Consider the following 15102-nt stretch of genomic DNA (forward strand, 5'->3'; position numbering starts at 1 on the left):
TCTACAGTATGTCTACGCAGGAGATTCGCAGCACACCAGCTAGTATAGAGATGTATTAAGAATGTAATACAGAATGTAAGTCTATTTATATTTTTTTAAAGGTGTTAGGAGCAGATGAACTCAAGAACAAAGATCTGTTACCTGCACTGGTCTCCCATCTTCTTGTCCAATCATATTTCTCCACTCAAGTAAAGAGCGTTGAATACTTTCCAGTCCAGTCTCCCACAGTCTAACGCTGCCTCCCATATCTACAGTAACAACTCCTCTGTTTCCCAATGTTGCCAGCAAAACGTCGCTGTCAGTGATTTTTGACAACCATGATGTATAAGGAGACACAGATGATGCTCTGAAAGACAAATCATTACAATAAACCGCTACAGTATGTACAAGATGGGCTTTATAATGGAGAACATCTTAGCAGTCTTCACATTCAGTTTGCTTAAAGGGGTAATCCAGTATACAAAACTTCACTCCAATTGACAGTATGTAGGCCATATATAGTAATTTAATCTTTTAGGTAGTTTCCCACAAATCCACTCACCACTTATTGTCCCAAAATCTGATGTTCACAGCTTGATGCCTAGGGTCATGTTGCATAGTTTGCTACACACATGGGCACCAGCGATGCTAGTCCCTGTCACCACCTGGCATTGTTTTCAACCGCGCATGGGGAGAAGCAGCGGTGGCGGTTCGGGGACCAAGTATATTCAGCGTGGGGGGACCCCGGCATAAGGGTGGCTTTTTTAAGGATTGGATAACCCCTTTAATTATCTATTGCTCTGCAGTGCCATAAACTTATCACTGCTTTTCACTTCTCACTGGCACTATGTCAAACAATCTGGAGGCTCCTCCAAAAGGAAGTGCACCCCATGTGGTGACATTGTTTCGGGGTTCTTGTCCCTTGTCAGTAGAGTACTGGTATGCTAGAAGAGACTCTGTAAGAGGCCCCAAACCAGCTGTCTACAGATGGATTATTCTTCCTTTTGTAGGAACCTCTGGTATGACTGACATGAGCTCATTTGCATCCTTTTTCCCATGGAGCATTGCCCAGACAGAGGTCTCCACACACCTGATGGGTTTCTTCAATGAAACCAGTAACCCCTCCTGCTTGCTGCTGACACAGTTGGTACACAGACAAAGGAGGAGATTTATAAACTCCCTTGCGTCTGAAAAGTGATGTTAAAAAGTTGCATCTCCTACTTTTTACACCGCCCTCGCCACTTTTCCTAAAAGGGATGGGGCGGGGGCGTGACAAATTTATCTTCATTTACACCAGTTTTCTGGTACAAATGACTCCGAGCTGTCGAAGATTCCTGCTTAAGAGCACAGATTGCCTAATTTATGACAGCTCAGGGGATAGAGAGCAGCGCAGAAAGTCCTGGTCTTGATAAATGTCCCCCTAGTGCTGCTGATTCCACCATCACCAATATAGAGAACCACAGAGACACCATGCAAAGTGCAGCCCCTGGTCCAGTGCGCCACTGGGTACCAACCTTATGAAATTTAACTTTATATAATGTTAACAAATCATGTGCTGAACAGTATATGATAAAATAGTTTTGTATATCAACATAAACTTCATACAGACATGCACCCTATAGGACAGGTGTGCACAACGTTTTCTGGTTGGGGGCCACATTGTCAGACTGAACCAACGTTCAAAGGTATTAACAACTTAAATACTGTATTTATGGCATATTAAACATACAGTATATAACATTAATATCTAGTTACAGTTCCAGGACCCACATCTAATGGGATAATTCATGAAAAATACATTCGAGCAGTCACGAAACATAGACATACATGTCTGTTACCAGATGGTTGGGGGCTGCACAGAATGGTATCAAGGGCCGCATGTGGCCCCTGGGTCGCAGGTTGTGCACCCCTGCTATAGGAGAATGAACCAGTTATTTCCATTAGTTTAATGAGACCTGATGGGTTTTAGATCTAAATGATGATGCAAGACATAAGAAGGAGTGCACACAATTGCTCTTGTTCATAATGACATGTCTCCTGGCTGGAGATGAAGCTTGACAAGAAATCAATGCTTCGGGGTGTGAACTAGAGGAAGCACATTTATAAGAGACGGTCAAGTTTACTTGTCTTACTCCAGGGAAGATGAAGTTTAGACAAAAATGTGGGTCATTCCAGGACAATACAATTTGGTGCTACAGATATAGAGAAGCATTCATCATAAGGGTAATAATCCAAAGGCTATGGCTGAGATAATTACTACGTGGGCGAGAAAACAGATCCGAACCTGTGTATCCACACTTGGCAAAGAAAGGTTGATCATTCACACAATGTAATAGCACCCTGAAAGCTTTTCAACGATGCTCACTGTAATAGGCTGATATATTAATCTGATGACTGCCGCTATCATTTTTATCTACAGGTTTGAAAGGCAACACTTCTCAATATGCTGCAAACTGTCAGAGCCCAAAAGAAATAGCTGGAAAAGGGTCAACTACTGAAAAAGACTAATGCCTTATTCACACCTCAGTGTTCAGTCAGTGATTTCCATCAGTGATTTTGAGCAAAAACCAGGTGCGGCTCTAAACACAGAATAGGTGCAGATCTTACCCTTATACCTTATGTCTGTGGGGGCTCCACTCCTGGTTTTGGCTCACAATCACTGACCAAACACTGATGTGTGAATAAGACGTAAATCAAGAGGCATTCTAATTAGTGTCTGGACATGTAGTTGTAGTTCAGAAGGTCCTAAAGCAGATTTCATCTATTTTATGGAAACAGTTTCCCCATCCAAACCTCGCAGGTGTAAACTTCAACACCCACAAACTGACCCAGTACAAAACCATGGTTACCAGAATACGTATATTTAGCACCTATACCCATGGCTGTTCCACAAATTATAGAGAATGTCCTGTTCTGGCCCATATTGCAAAAATAGTCCTTTCTATTGATGGGAGTGACAAAAATGCAGAATATACATGGAAAGTATCTGTTTTTTGTGGACCGAAATACGGCCACAGCTGTGAGCATTAAAGGGGTTATCCCATCACATATAATTGGGGCATAACGAGAACGGAGCGGGGATTGCTGTGGCTGGAGGACCCTGGATTTCCCGTGGTCCGTCCACCACCAAGCGCTGCTTCCATAGAAGTGAATGGGAGCGCACCGCGCACGCACGTCCCCTGCTCCTATTCATTTCTATGGGGCAGACGGAAATAACCCAGCCAGCGCTTGGCTATTTTCGGCGGCCCCATAGAAATGAATGGAGGGCAGAATGCTTAGTAGGTGATCAATTGAGGGTTAAAAAAATATAAAAAAATTAACTCACCTTCTCCTCTTGTTCGCGTAGTTCCCGGTCTCTTCTTTACTTCTTTAATGATGAGCTGTGGGCTAAAGGACCTTTGGTGACGTCAGATCACATGCTCCAATCACATGGTCCATCACCGTGGTGATGGACCATGTGATTGGAGCATCTGATCTGACGTCACCACAGGTCCTAGCCGGTAGTTCATCATTAAAGAAGTAAAGAAGAGACCGGGAACTACGCAAACAAGAGGAGAAGGCGAGTTAATTTTTAAAATTTTTTTAACCCCTCCAGCGCTATTGTACTATGCATTCTGTATTCAGAATATTATTATTTTCTCTTATAACCATGTTATAAGGCAGCGATGGCGAACCTTTCAGAGACCTAGCGCCCAAACTGCGACCCAAAACCCACTTATTTATGGCAAAGTACCAACACAGCAATTTAACCTGCAAACTACAGTCCATTATAATATATCTTCCATGTACTTTATTATTTACCTATAATACCTGCCTGTGCGTTCATAGTGCGCCCTGCGCTGATGAGTGGCAGGAAAAGTCTAAGGCATATTGGTACACCATAGACTTTTTCCAGGGTGCGGGTGCCCACAGAGAGGGCTCTGAGTGCCGGCTCTGGCACCCGTGCCATAGGTTCGCCACCACTGTTATAAGGGAAAATAATACAGTGAATAGACTGTCACCTAGCAACCATGCGTGAAAATCGCACCGCATCCGCACTTGCTTGTGGATGCTTGCGATTTTCACGCAACCCCATTCACTTCTATGGGGCCTGTGTTGCGTGAAAAACGCAGAATATAGAGCATGCTGCGATTTTCACGCAACGCACAAGTGATGCGTGAAAATCACCGCTCATGTGAACATCCCCATAGAAATGAATGGGTCGGTATTCAGTGCGGGTGCAATGCGTTCACCTCACGCATCCGTGCGGAATACTCGCCCGTGTGAAAGAGCCTTAGTGTTAAGGCTGTATTATACAGCCCGATGTGGCAGATGATTGTCGGGAAGGAAGCTATTACATGCAGTGATCTCCTCCACAGCATGGAGAGGATTGATCGTTATGCCATTGCTTGTCCCCATGCTGTATAGTGGTTTGCCAGCGGCAGATCGTTATTAGACACAACGATCTGCATCCTGCAAATGATAATTTTTTAACATGTCAAAAGATTTGGATTCCCCGATGATCGAATGTTTGCGCGTTTATCGGGCAATCAGCGGCAGTATTATACTGCCAGATGATCACTAATGAGCGTTCATGGCAGTGTAAGGCTACTTTCACATTAGCGTTTTTGCTGGATCTGGCAGGGTTCAGCAAAAACGCTTCCATTATTGATAACACAACCATCTGCATCCGTTATGAATGGATCCGGTTGTATTATCTTTAACATAGCCAAGACGGATCCATCATGAACACCATTGAAAGTCAATGGAGGACGAATCTGTTTTCAATTGTGTCAGAGAAAACGGATCTGTCCCCGTTGACTTGCATTGTCGGTCATGACGAATCCGCATGCTGTGGTTTGCTCTCCGGTATGAGAACGGAATGCATTTTGGAGTATAACTTTTTGTTCAATTACGTTTTGTCCCCATTGACAATGAATGGGGACAAAATGAAAGTGTTTTTTTCCGGTATTGAGACCCTATGACGGATCTCAATACCGGAAAATATTAACGCTAGTGTAAAAGTAACCTTATACAGGCTTTTGTCTGATGCCTTCCCTGCAATTGGTTTTCTGGCTTTCTCTAACTAACGCACTAACATGCCCATACTGCCCCCTTGTGACCACCCATGCCACATCTTGGTATAAACTAACCTTAAAATAAAGAATGATTTCATTGTTTCAAATTATATGTTTAAACCTGGTTTAAACACGGGGGGGGGGGACGACATACAAACCCCATGCAGATCTTGTCCTTGGTTGGATTTGAACCTAGGACGCCAGCGCTGCAAGGCACCAGTGCGAACCACTGAGCAACCATGCTGCCCTCTTTTTTTTTACTCGTTCATACACTTTGTGAAGTTCATGTGAACAAATACCAGAAGATCGGTAGTCAATAATCTAAAAACCTGGCTTCTTTTATTTTCAATTAAATGGGTTATGCGCTGTTGGCCAGAGTACTTTTCGAAAATACTTACCAAACCTAGTTTTACTGGAAATATGGTCCTATTTGGCAAAAGTGTAATAAGTTGCAGGACTGAAGAATGCACTAAAACAACAGTTAAGGTTTAGAGTGATAAACACAGTATTTGTGACTTATGGGGGTTTTCAGATCTAATAAACTGCTGGCAAACTGGGGGAACCTGACCAATTGTGAGAATGAACGTGTTGTTTAAGCCCCTAATGTAAGAAAATGCATTAGAAATGTTTGGTGCTCTGGTTGCAGTCATTTATGGCTGCAGCTTCTTCACTGGTTTTCTCTACATGGCAGCAAATGATACCATGTAACCGAACACAAGTTCGGGAAAAGGTTTTTAACAGCAGAAATTTATTTTTGAAGTTATTACCCGAAGTCTCGTGAGATTTCGCAAAGCAATAACTTCGGCTCATCGGAGCCAATACATTCTAATACTGTACGGAGCGCATGTTTCATCCAAAGTCGATTTGCTCATCCTTACTTATATTATAGTACTAGTAAATATTGTAAAGTTTTACTGTGTGATCATTCTGATAACCAGGTTGACTACAATTTGACATACAGTCAGTACAAAAAGTAAAGCTGGCAAAAACTGGAAAATGTCTAGGCGACACTTAAAGGGCTTCTCCGGGAATAATTATAAATGGCCGCAAACAACCCATCTAAGAAGAATGTGACTGGGATGGGTTCCCTCCAGTTGGAGAGCTACTGGTTGGAGTGGGGAAGGGTGCAGGGCCTCACTGCAAACTGTGCTCTAGCACTTGCATATACTCCACATTAAAAGGTGTTCCTGTCGGGATGCTCAGCCTGACTGCATACCGCACACAGGAGTGCCCCATTAGTATCTATTGTAGAGCAGAAACTCTACTTTACAATAAAGGGTGATGATGTTATCCTGTGTGAGATGTGCCATCATAGCTGATCCTGCTCCCCATTCCTGTCAGGCTGCTCATCCATGATGGCATATCGCACACAGGATTGCATCATTACCTTCTACTGTAGAGAAGAAACTTTGCCATATAATAAATAATAATGGAGCAATCCTGTGTGCGGTATGCAATCAGGCTGAGAATTCTGACAGGAACACTCACCGGTGTGGGGTATACAGTACGCAAGTGCTGCGGTGCAATGTGTAGCAGGGAATCCCTCCCCACCCACCATAAGAAGTGCTCCAAGCATATCCTAGGATAGGTTACTGGCTGCCATTTTTCATCATTCCTGAAGAACCCTTTTAAAGTCAGTGAGACTCTTTGGCAACACAGGGGTGCAATTTATTCCTTCTCTGACTGTCAGAAATGCAAAAAATAAAATAAAAAAAGTGATGGAGTACAAGAAGGGATGGAGTGCAAGAAGTGATGTAAAGCCATCTCTTCTAGAAATGATGGCATGTATACAGGGGCTTATCTGTGAGTACAGTATATAGTGTTGCTATGCTGCCTTATGAAGATAAACCTCCAGCAATACAATAGGGTTGTCATTAACCTATTAATTTTTTTATGCTATTGAAATGTCTCAGTCTACACAGCAAAGATAACAAATGATCTACAGAACACACAAAGAAGTATGAAAAACTGATTTTTGCATGGAAAGTCACATACAAATTAAAAAAAGGCTAACAATTTTAAAAACATGTTTATAATAAGACCATGATATAAATAGTATGTCATTTTCTGCTCAGATTTGTTGCCATTATAGTATCTATTGATACAGTAGAACACATGCAGTATAGGTTAAAATGTCTTACCTTGGAACTGGAATATACTTTAGCTTCTTTGAATTAAGATCTGTAACCTCTAAGTATGAAGATGCATTTGGAGGAAGAGTATCTACAATGGAAAATAAATAGGGTAAGAAGTAAAGAAATTCAATATTGCAGGTAAATGTTAAAGTGCCGGCCAGGGGAGACGAAGTTACGAAAACGGGCGAACAGCCAGCGCTCCGCTGTTTCTCATAGCAGTGTATGGGATCTACGCAAACAGCCATGAAAGGCCGAGATAAGACAACCCCTTCAATAGTCACTAACTTCTCAAAATTTTTTAATAAATGAAAAGTGAAGGTGAATATAAGAAATTTCTAAACTAACATTCTCTGCTTACGGTGCGGTTAGGCTTCGTTCACATCACCGTTCAGCCTTTCCATTCTCCTGCTCCGTTTAGGAGCAGGAGAACGGAAAGGACGGAAAAGGCACATAACTGACGCCAAACAGTCAATCGGAGCCCTTAGGACCCCATAGACTATAATGGGGTCTGTTATGTTTCCGCTCAGAAGATGATTTTTAACCGGAGACAAAAGTTGTGCATGCAGGACTTTTGTCTCTCCTTAAAAATCATCTTCTGAGCGGAAACATAACAGACCCCATTATAGTCTATGGGGTCCTAAGGGCTCCGTTGGACTCAGTTTGGCGTCAGTTATGTGCCTTTTCCGTCCTTTCCGTTCTCCTGCTCCTAAACAGAGCAGGAGAACGGAAAGGCTGAACGGTGATGTGAACGAAGCCTAACACACAGAGGTTGTCGCACATTTGGGCCATGGCCACAAGGGTACCAAAACCAGCAGGTTTGGGTACTGCGGCATTGGTTACTAATAAAAGAAGTGGTAACTCCTTGCTGTCTGTTAATGGCCACATGGTCTTTCTCCAATTAACAAATAGGACTTAGCACTTCATCCATTGGTAATCATTATGGACCTGCAGTTCCTGGTCACAGCTTGGTCATGTGATGGCTACAACATGTGACAGCGCCATAAACGTACCTTTACACGAGGCGATTATCTTGTTGGTTTTATCGTTTGTGTGGGCACAAAAATCATCCTTGGACGTTAACGATTTCATACGTTTAAACAGAAATCGTTCACTGTACGCACGATTACAGGCGATTACACCGTGGGCGTGTTTAAGCATGCCATTCAAGTTATTGCTTTGTGCATGCGCAACTGTCTGCTTTACAAATGATGGTATATGTGATCGAAATTACAATTTTGTGAAATCGGCTCATCTAAGGCTGGGTTCACACGGGCGTTGCAGGAAAATGTGCGGGTGCGTTACAGGAACACCTGCGATTTTTCCACGCGAGTGCAAAACATTGTAATGCGTTTTGCACTCGCGTGAGAAAAATCGCGCATGTTTGGTACCCAAACCCGAACTTCTTCACAGAAGTTCGGGCTTGGGATCGGTGTTCTATAGATTGTATTATTTTCCCTTATAACATGATTATAAGGGAAAATAATAGCATTCTGAATACAGAATTCATAGTAAAATAGCACTGGAGGGGTTAAAATAAATAAATAAATTATTTAACTCACCTTAGTTCACTTGATCGCGAAGCCCGGCTTCTCGTCTGTCTCCTTTGTTGAACAGGACCTGTGGTGAGCATTAATTACAGGAAAAGGACCTGTGATGACGTCACTCCGGTCATCACATGATCCATCACCATGGTGATGGATCATGTGATGACCGGAGTGACGTCATAACAGGTCCTGTTCCTGTAATTAATGCTCACCACAGGTCCTGTTCAACAAAGGAGACAGACGAGAAGCCGGGCTTCGCGATCAAGTGGACTAAGGTGAGTTAAATAATTTTTATTTCTTTTTTTAACCCCTCCAGCGCTATTTTACTATGCATTCTGTATTCAGAATGCTATTATTTTCCCTTATAACCATGTTATAAGAGAAAATAATAATGATCGGGTCTCCATCCCGATCGTCTCCTAGCAACAGTGAGTGAAAATCGCATCGCATCTGCACTTGCTTGCGGATGCTTGCGATTTTCACGCAACTTCATTCACTTCTATAAGACCTGCGTTGCATGAAAAACGCTGAATATAGAGCATGCTGCGATTTTCACGCAACCCCATTCACTTCTATGGGGCCTGTGTTGCGTGAAAAACGCAGAATATAGAGCATGCTGCGATTTTCACGCAACGCATAAGTGATGCGTGAAAATCACCGCTCATGTGAACAGCCCCACTCACGCATCGCATCCGCGCGGAATACTCACCCGTGTGAAAGGGGCCTAAAGGGCCATTGTTGAAACCTTCACTACACCAAGAAAAGACTCATTCGTCGCTCAATTATCTTCTCGTGTAAAGGTACCTTAAGTCCATCTCTCTCAAGAGGAGATGGACTGTCAGTGCATTGAGGAATGAGATTACATGTTGCCTATTGACGTCTATGGGGAGAAGAGCGATGAGGAGGAATGAACTGCTAGAGAGAGAAAGAGTCTTTTTGTCTGGTAAGATATATTACCAAGTTTCTATTATGTGCCTTTACTATTGATCTATGTAAAGTTGACACTTTTACGTCATAAAAACAAAATGCACACTATTTATCCACAAAAATACATTTTACCAAGCAAAGAAGGACATTTAAAGGGGTTTTCTAATACTTTCCTACTGATGGCCTAGCCTCCGGACAAGCCTTCAATATCAGATAGGGAGTAGCTAGGGAGTAGCTCTGCAGATAGAGGCAAGCACCAGAACTACATAGCTCTTTCCACTGTGTACTGGACTGAGCTGTTTACTGCAGTGCTGCTCACATTCATTTCAATGGGAGTTGAGGTGCAGTAACCACCGCTCTCCATTACACAATGGACGTAACTGTGTCCTTAGGGCAACAAAGGTACTCTCGAACAGCTGATAGGCAAAGGAAGTATGGGGTGTCAGACTCCAGCTGATCTGATACTGATAGCCTATCTCCAGGGCAGGCCATTATTATCAAAATACTGGAAACCCCCTTTAACCACCTCAGCCCCCTTAGCTTAAACACCCTTAATGACCAGGCCACTTTTTACACTTCTGACCTACACTACTTTGACCGTTTATTGCTCGGTCATGCAACTTACCACCCAAATGAATTTTACCTCCTTTTCTTCTCACTAATAGAGCTTTCATTTGGTGGTATTTCATTGCTGCTGACATTTTTACTTTTTTTGTTATTAATCGAAATTTAACGATTTTTTGGCAAAAAAATGACATTTTTCACTTTCAGTTGTGAAATTTTGCAAAAAAAACGACATCCATATATAAATTTTTCTCAAAATTTATTGTTCTACATGTCTTTGATAAAAAAAAAAATGGTTTGGGTAAAAGTTATAGCGTTTACAAACTATGGTACAAAAATGTGAATTTCCGCTTTTTGAAGCAGCTCTGACTTTCTGAGCACCTGTCATGTTTCCTGAGGTTCTACAATGCCCAGACAGTACAAACACCCCACAAATGACCCCATTTCGGAAAGTAGACACCCTAAGGTATTCGCTGATGGGCATAGCGAGTTCATAGAACTTTTTATTTTTGTCACAAGTTAGCGGAAAATGATGATTTTTTTTTTTTTCTTACAAAGTCTCATATTCCACTAACTTGTGACAAAAAATAAAAACTTCTATGAACTCACTATGCCCATCAGCGAATACCTTGGGGTGTCTTCTTTCCAAAATGGGGTCACTTGTGGGGTAGTTATACTGCCCTGGCATTCTAGGGGCCCAAATGTGTGGTAAGTAGTTTGAAATCAAAATCTGTAAAAAATGGCCGGTGAAATCCGAAAGGTGCTCTTTGGAATGTGGGCCCCTTTGCCCACCTAGGCTGCAAAAAAGTGTCACACATGTGGTATCTCCGTACTCAGGAGAAGTTGGGCAATGTGTTTTGGGGTGTAATTTTTCATATACCTATGCTGGGTGAGAGAAATATCTTGGCAAAAGACAACTTTTCCCATTTTTTTATACAAAGTTGGCATTTGACCAAGATATTTATCTCACCCAGCATGGGTATATGTAAAATGACACCCCAAAAAACATTGCCCAACTTCTCCTGAGTACGGTGATACCAGATGTGTGACACTTTTTTGCAGCCTAGGTGGGCAAAGGGGCCCACATTCCAAAGAGCACCTTTCGGATTTCACCGGCCATTTTTTACAGATTTTGATTTCAAACCACTTCTCACGCATTCGGGCCCCTAAAATGCCAGGGCAGTATAACTACCCCACAAGTGACCCCATTTTGGAAAGAAGACACCCCAAGGTATTTTGTGATGGGCATAGTGAGTTCATGGAAGTTTTTTTTTGTCACAAGTTAGTGGAATATGAGACTTTGTAAGAAAAAAAAAAAAGAAAAAAAAATCATCATTTTCCGCTAACTTGTGACAAAAAAGAAAAAATTCTAGGAACTCGTCATGCCCCTCCCGGAATACCTTGGGGTCTTCTTTCCAAAATGGGAGTCACTTGTGGGGTAGTTATACTGCCCTGGCATTCTAGGGGCCCTAATGTGTGGTAAGTAGGTAAATGACCTGTGAAATCCTAAAGGTGCTCTTTAGAATGTGGGCCCCTTTGCCCACCTAGGCTGCAAAAAAGTGTCACACATGTGGTATCACCGTATTCAGGAGAAGTTGGGCAATGTGTTTTAGGGTGTCTTTTTACATATACTCATGCTGGGTGAGAGAAATATCTCGGCAAAAGACAACTTTTCCCAATTTTTATACAAAGTTGGCATTTGACCAAGATATTTATCTCACCCAGCATGGGTATATGTAAAATGACACCCCAAAACACATTGCCCAACTTCTCCTGAGTACGGCGATACCAGATGTGTGACACTTTTTTGCAGCCTAGATGTGCAAAGCGGCCCAAATTCCTTTTAGGAGGGCATTTTTAGACATTTGGATCCCAGACTTCTTCTCACGCTTTAGGGCCCCTAAAATGCCAGGGCAGTATAAATACCCTACATGTGACCCCATTTTGGAAAGAAGACACCCCAAGGTATTCAATGAGTGGCATGGCGAGTTCATAGAATTTTTTTTTTTTTGGCACAAGTTAGCGGAAATGTATTTTTTATTCTTTTTTTTCACAAAGTCTCCCTTTCCGCTAACTTGGGACAAAAATTTAAATCTTTCATGGACTCAATATGCCCCTCACGAAATACCTTGGGGTGTCTTCTTTCCGAAATGGGGTCACATGTGGGGTATTTATACTGCCCTGGCATTCTAGGGGCCCTAAAGCGTGAGAAGAAGTCTGGAATATAAATGTCTAAAAATTTTTACGCATTTGGTTTCCGTGAGGGGTATGGCGAGTTCATGTGAGATTTTATTTTTTGACACAAGTTAGTGGAATATGAGACTTTGTAAGAAAAAAAAATAATAATTTCCGCTAACTTGGGCCAAAAAAATGTCTGAATGGAGCCTTACAAAGGGGTGATCAATGACAGGGGGGTGATCAATGACAGGGGGGTGAAAAATGACAGGGGGGTGATCAGGGAGTCTATATGGGGTGATCACCCCCCTGTCATTGATCACCCCCCTATAAGGCTCCATTCAGATATCCGTATGTGTTTTGCGGATCCGATCCATGTATCCGTGGATCCGTAAAAAACATACGGACATCTGAATGCAGCCTTACAGGGGGGTGAAAAATGACAGGGGGGTGATCAGGGAGTCTATATGGGGTGATCACCCCCCTGTCATTGATCACCCCCCTATAAGGCTCTATTCAGATATCCGTATGTGTTTTGCGGATCCGATCCATGTATCCGTGGATCCGTAAAAAACATACGGACATCTGAATGCAGCCTTACAGGGGGGTGATCAATGACAGGGGGGTGAAAAATGACAGGGGGGTGATCAAGGAGTCTATATGGGGTGATCACCCCCCTGTCATTGATCACCCCCCTATAAGGCTCCATTCAGATATCCGTATGTGTTTTGCGGATCCGATCCATGTATCCGTGGATCCGTAAAAAACATACGGACATCTGAATGCAGCCTTACAGGGGGGTGATCAATGACAGGGGGGTGATCAGGGAGTCTATATGGGGTGATCACCCCCCTGTAAGGCTCCATTCAGACGTCTGTATGTGTTTTGTGGATCCGATCCATGTATCCGTGGATCCGTAAAAAACATACGGACGTCTGAATGGAGCCTTACAGGGGAGTGATCAATGACAGGGGGGTGATCAATGACAGGGGGGTGATCAGGGAGTCTATATGGGGTGATCACCCCCGTCAGTGATCACCCCACTGTAAGGCTCCATTCAGACGTCCGTACGTGTTTTGCGGATGCGATCCATCTATCAGTGGATCCGTAAAAATCATACGGACCTCTGAATGGAGCCTTACAGGGGGGTGATGAATGACAGGGGGGTGATCAATGACAGGGGGGTGATCAGGGAGTCTATATGGGGTGATCAGGGGTGATCAGTGGTTGATAAGGGGTTAATAAGTGACAGGGGGGGGTGTAGTGTAGTGTAGTTTGGTGCTACTTTACTGAGCTGCCTGTGTCCTCTGGTGGTCGATCCAAACAAAGGGGACCACCAGAGGACCAGGTAGCAGGTATATTAGACGCTGTTATCAAAACAGCGTCTAATATACCTGTTAGGGGTTAAAAAAATCACATCTCCAGCCTGCCAGCGAACGATCGCCGCTGGCAGGCTGGAGATCTACTCGCTTACGTTCCGTTCCTGTGAGCGCGCGGGCCTGTGTGCGCGCGTTCACAGGAAATCTCGGCTATCGCGAGAGGACGCGTATATGCGTCCACCCAGAAGAGCAGGGCCGCCGCCAGGACGCAATCCTGCGTACGGCGGTCCTGAGGAGGTTAAGTGGGAAAAAATGAATAGGATTATAAAGTGCAAAAGGATGTTTGCATGCTACAAGCTGAGACGCTTATAATAAGAGCACAATGTATATAATGTCTAACATTCCTTAAATGGAACCTGTCACCAGTTTTATGGTGTCCTAACTAAGGGCAACATAAATAATTGACTGATTCTCTTAGCAAAATGCTGGGTCACTTTCTTTAATTGACCCAGTCAATCTGCCAACATCTTGTTTTGAAAAGCTCCAGCTCATAATGATGAGTCATGAATATTCATGAGCTCCTGACTCTCCCCGCCCACCTGCTGCTGAATGACAGTTATTTTCCATATGAATCAGCAGCAGGTGGGCAGGGGAGTGGCTATAGCTCTGAATTAAATATACGCTGGACTCAATGACATCACGCTGGACTCAAATCAGCTCATTATCATGCGGCATCTTTGTGTGTATATTATGAGGTAACCATCTGTCACACCAGTAAGTGAATACATCTAAGGTACTTTTTAGTAGTTAATGATTGTATATAATTAGTTAGATTATAATCAAATATCCACATGACAGGTTCCCTTTAAGTCGTCCTGACGTACAATGATTTATTTATACACTGCTGTTACACTATGAATGACCCATTAAATCAAGGAAAAAGGAAAATGTCACATTGAACTTTTCAATATAATCAAAGGAAATAAATAACTTTATAAAGGCAGTTAAAGTTATACATTCAGAACTCTGAGAGTGATAGGTTTTACAGCAACTATACAGATACAAAGAAAGATTTTCCAGGCACTGTCACCTGGAGAACATCAAGGAGTCATGTTTGTAAGTGACAGAACATGTATATATAAAAAATTATAATAATAAATCAAAACTAAGTTTATAGCGGTAGACAGGGCTGGATTTTCTATGTCTGAATCTCAAAGCCTAAAAAAAACTAAAAATTTCGTCCAATATTGTCAAATACTGCTGATCACCGACAGCTCTGAGCTGTCATAGAGGAAACATCTCAGTAGATATTAAAAAGTAATTACCTCCTGATATTGAAGCTGAGATTTAATGCCCATGAAACAAAAAAAATATTCATAAATGTGTCAATCAGCAAAGGCTT

At 42.7% G+C, this 15102-nt stretch overlaps 1 protein-coding gene across 1 annotated transcript in view; it reads right to left on the reverse strand.

Moving 5' to 3' along the window:
* Positions 1-15102, reverse strand: part of VWA8 (von Willebrand factor A domain containing 8) — a 443862-nt gene that overhangs the window by 103462 nt on the left and 325298 nt on the right. Inside the window, 2 exon segments of the mRNA XM_040425409.1 lie at positions 142-346; positions 7178-7259. Of these exon segments, the coding sequence (XP_040281343.1) occupies positions 142-346; positions 7178-7259 (287 nt within the window).

This window comes from Bufo bufo, chromosome 3 (genome assembly GCF_905171765.1).
Source record: "Bufo bufo chromosome 3, aBufBuf1.1, whole genome shotgun sequence".
Taxonomy (NCBI): domain Eukaryota; kingdom Metazoa; phylum Chordata; class Amphibia; order Anura; family Bufonidae; genus Bufo; species Bufo bufo.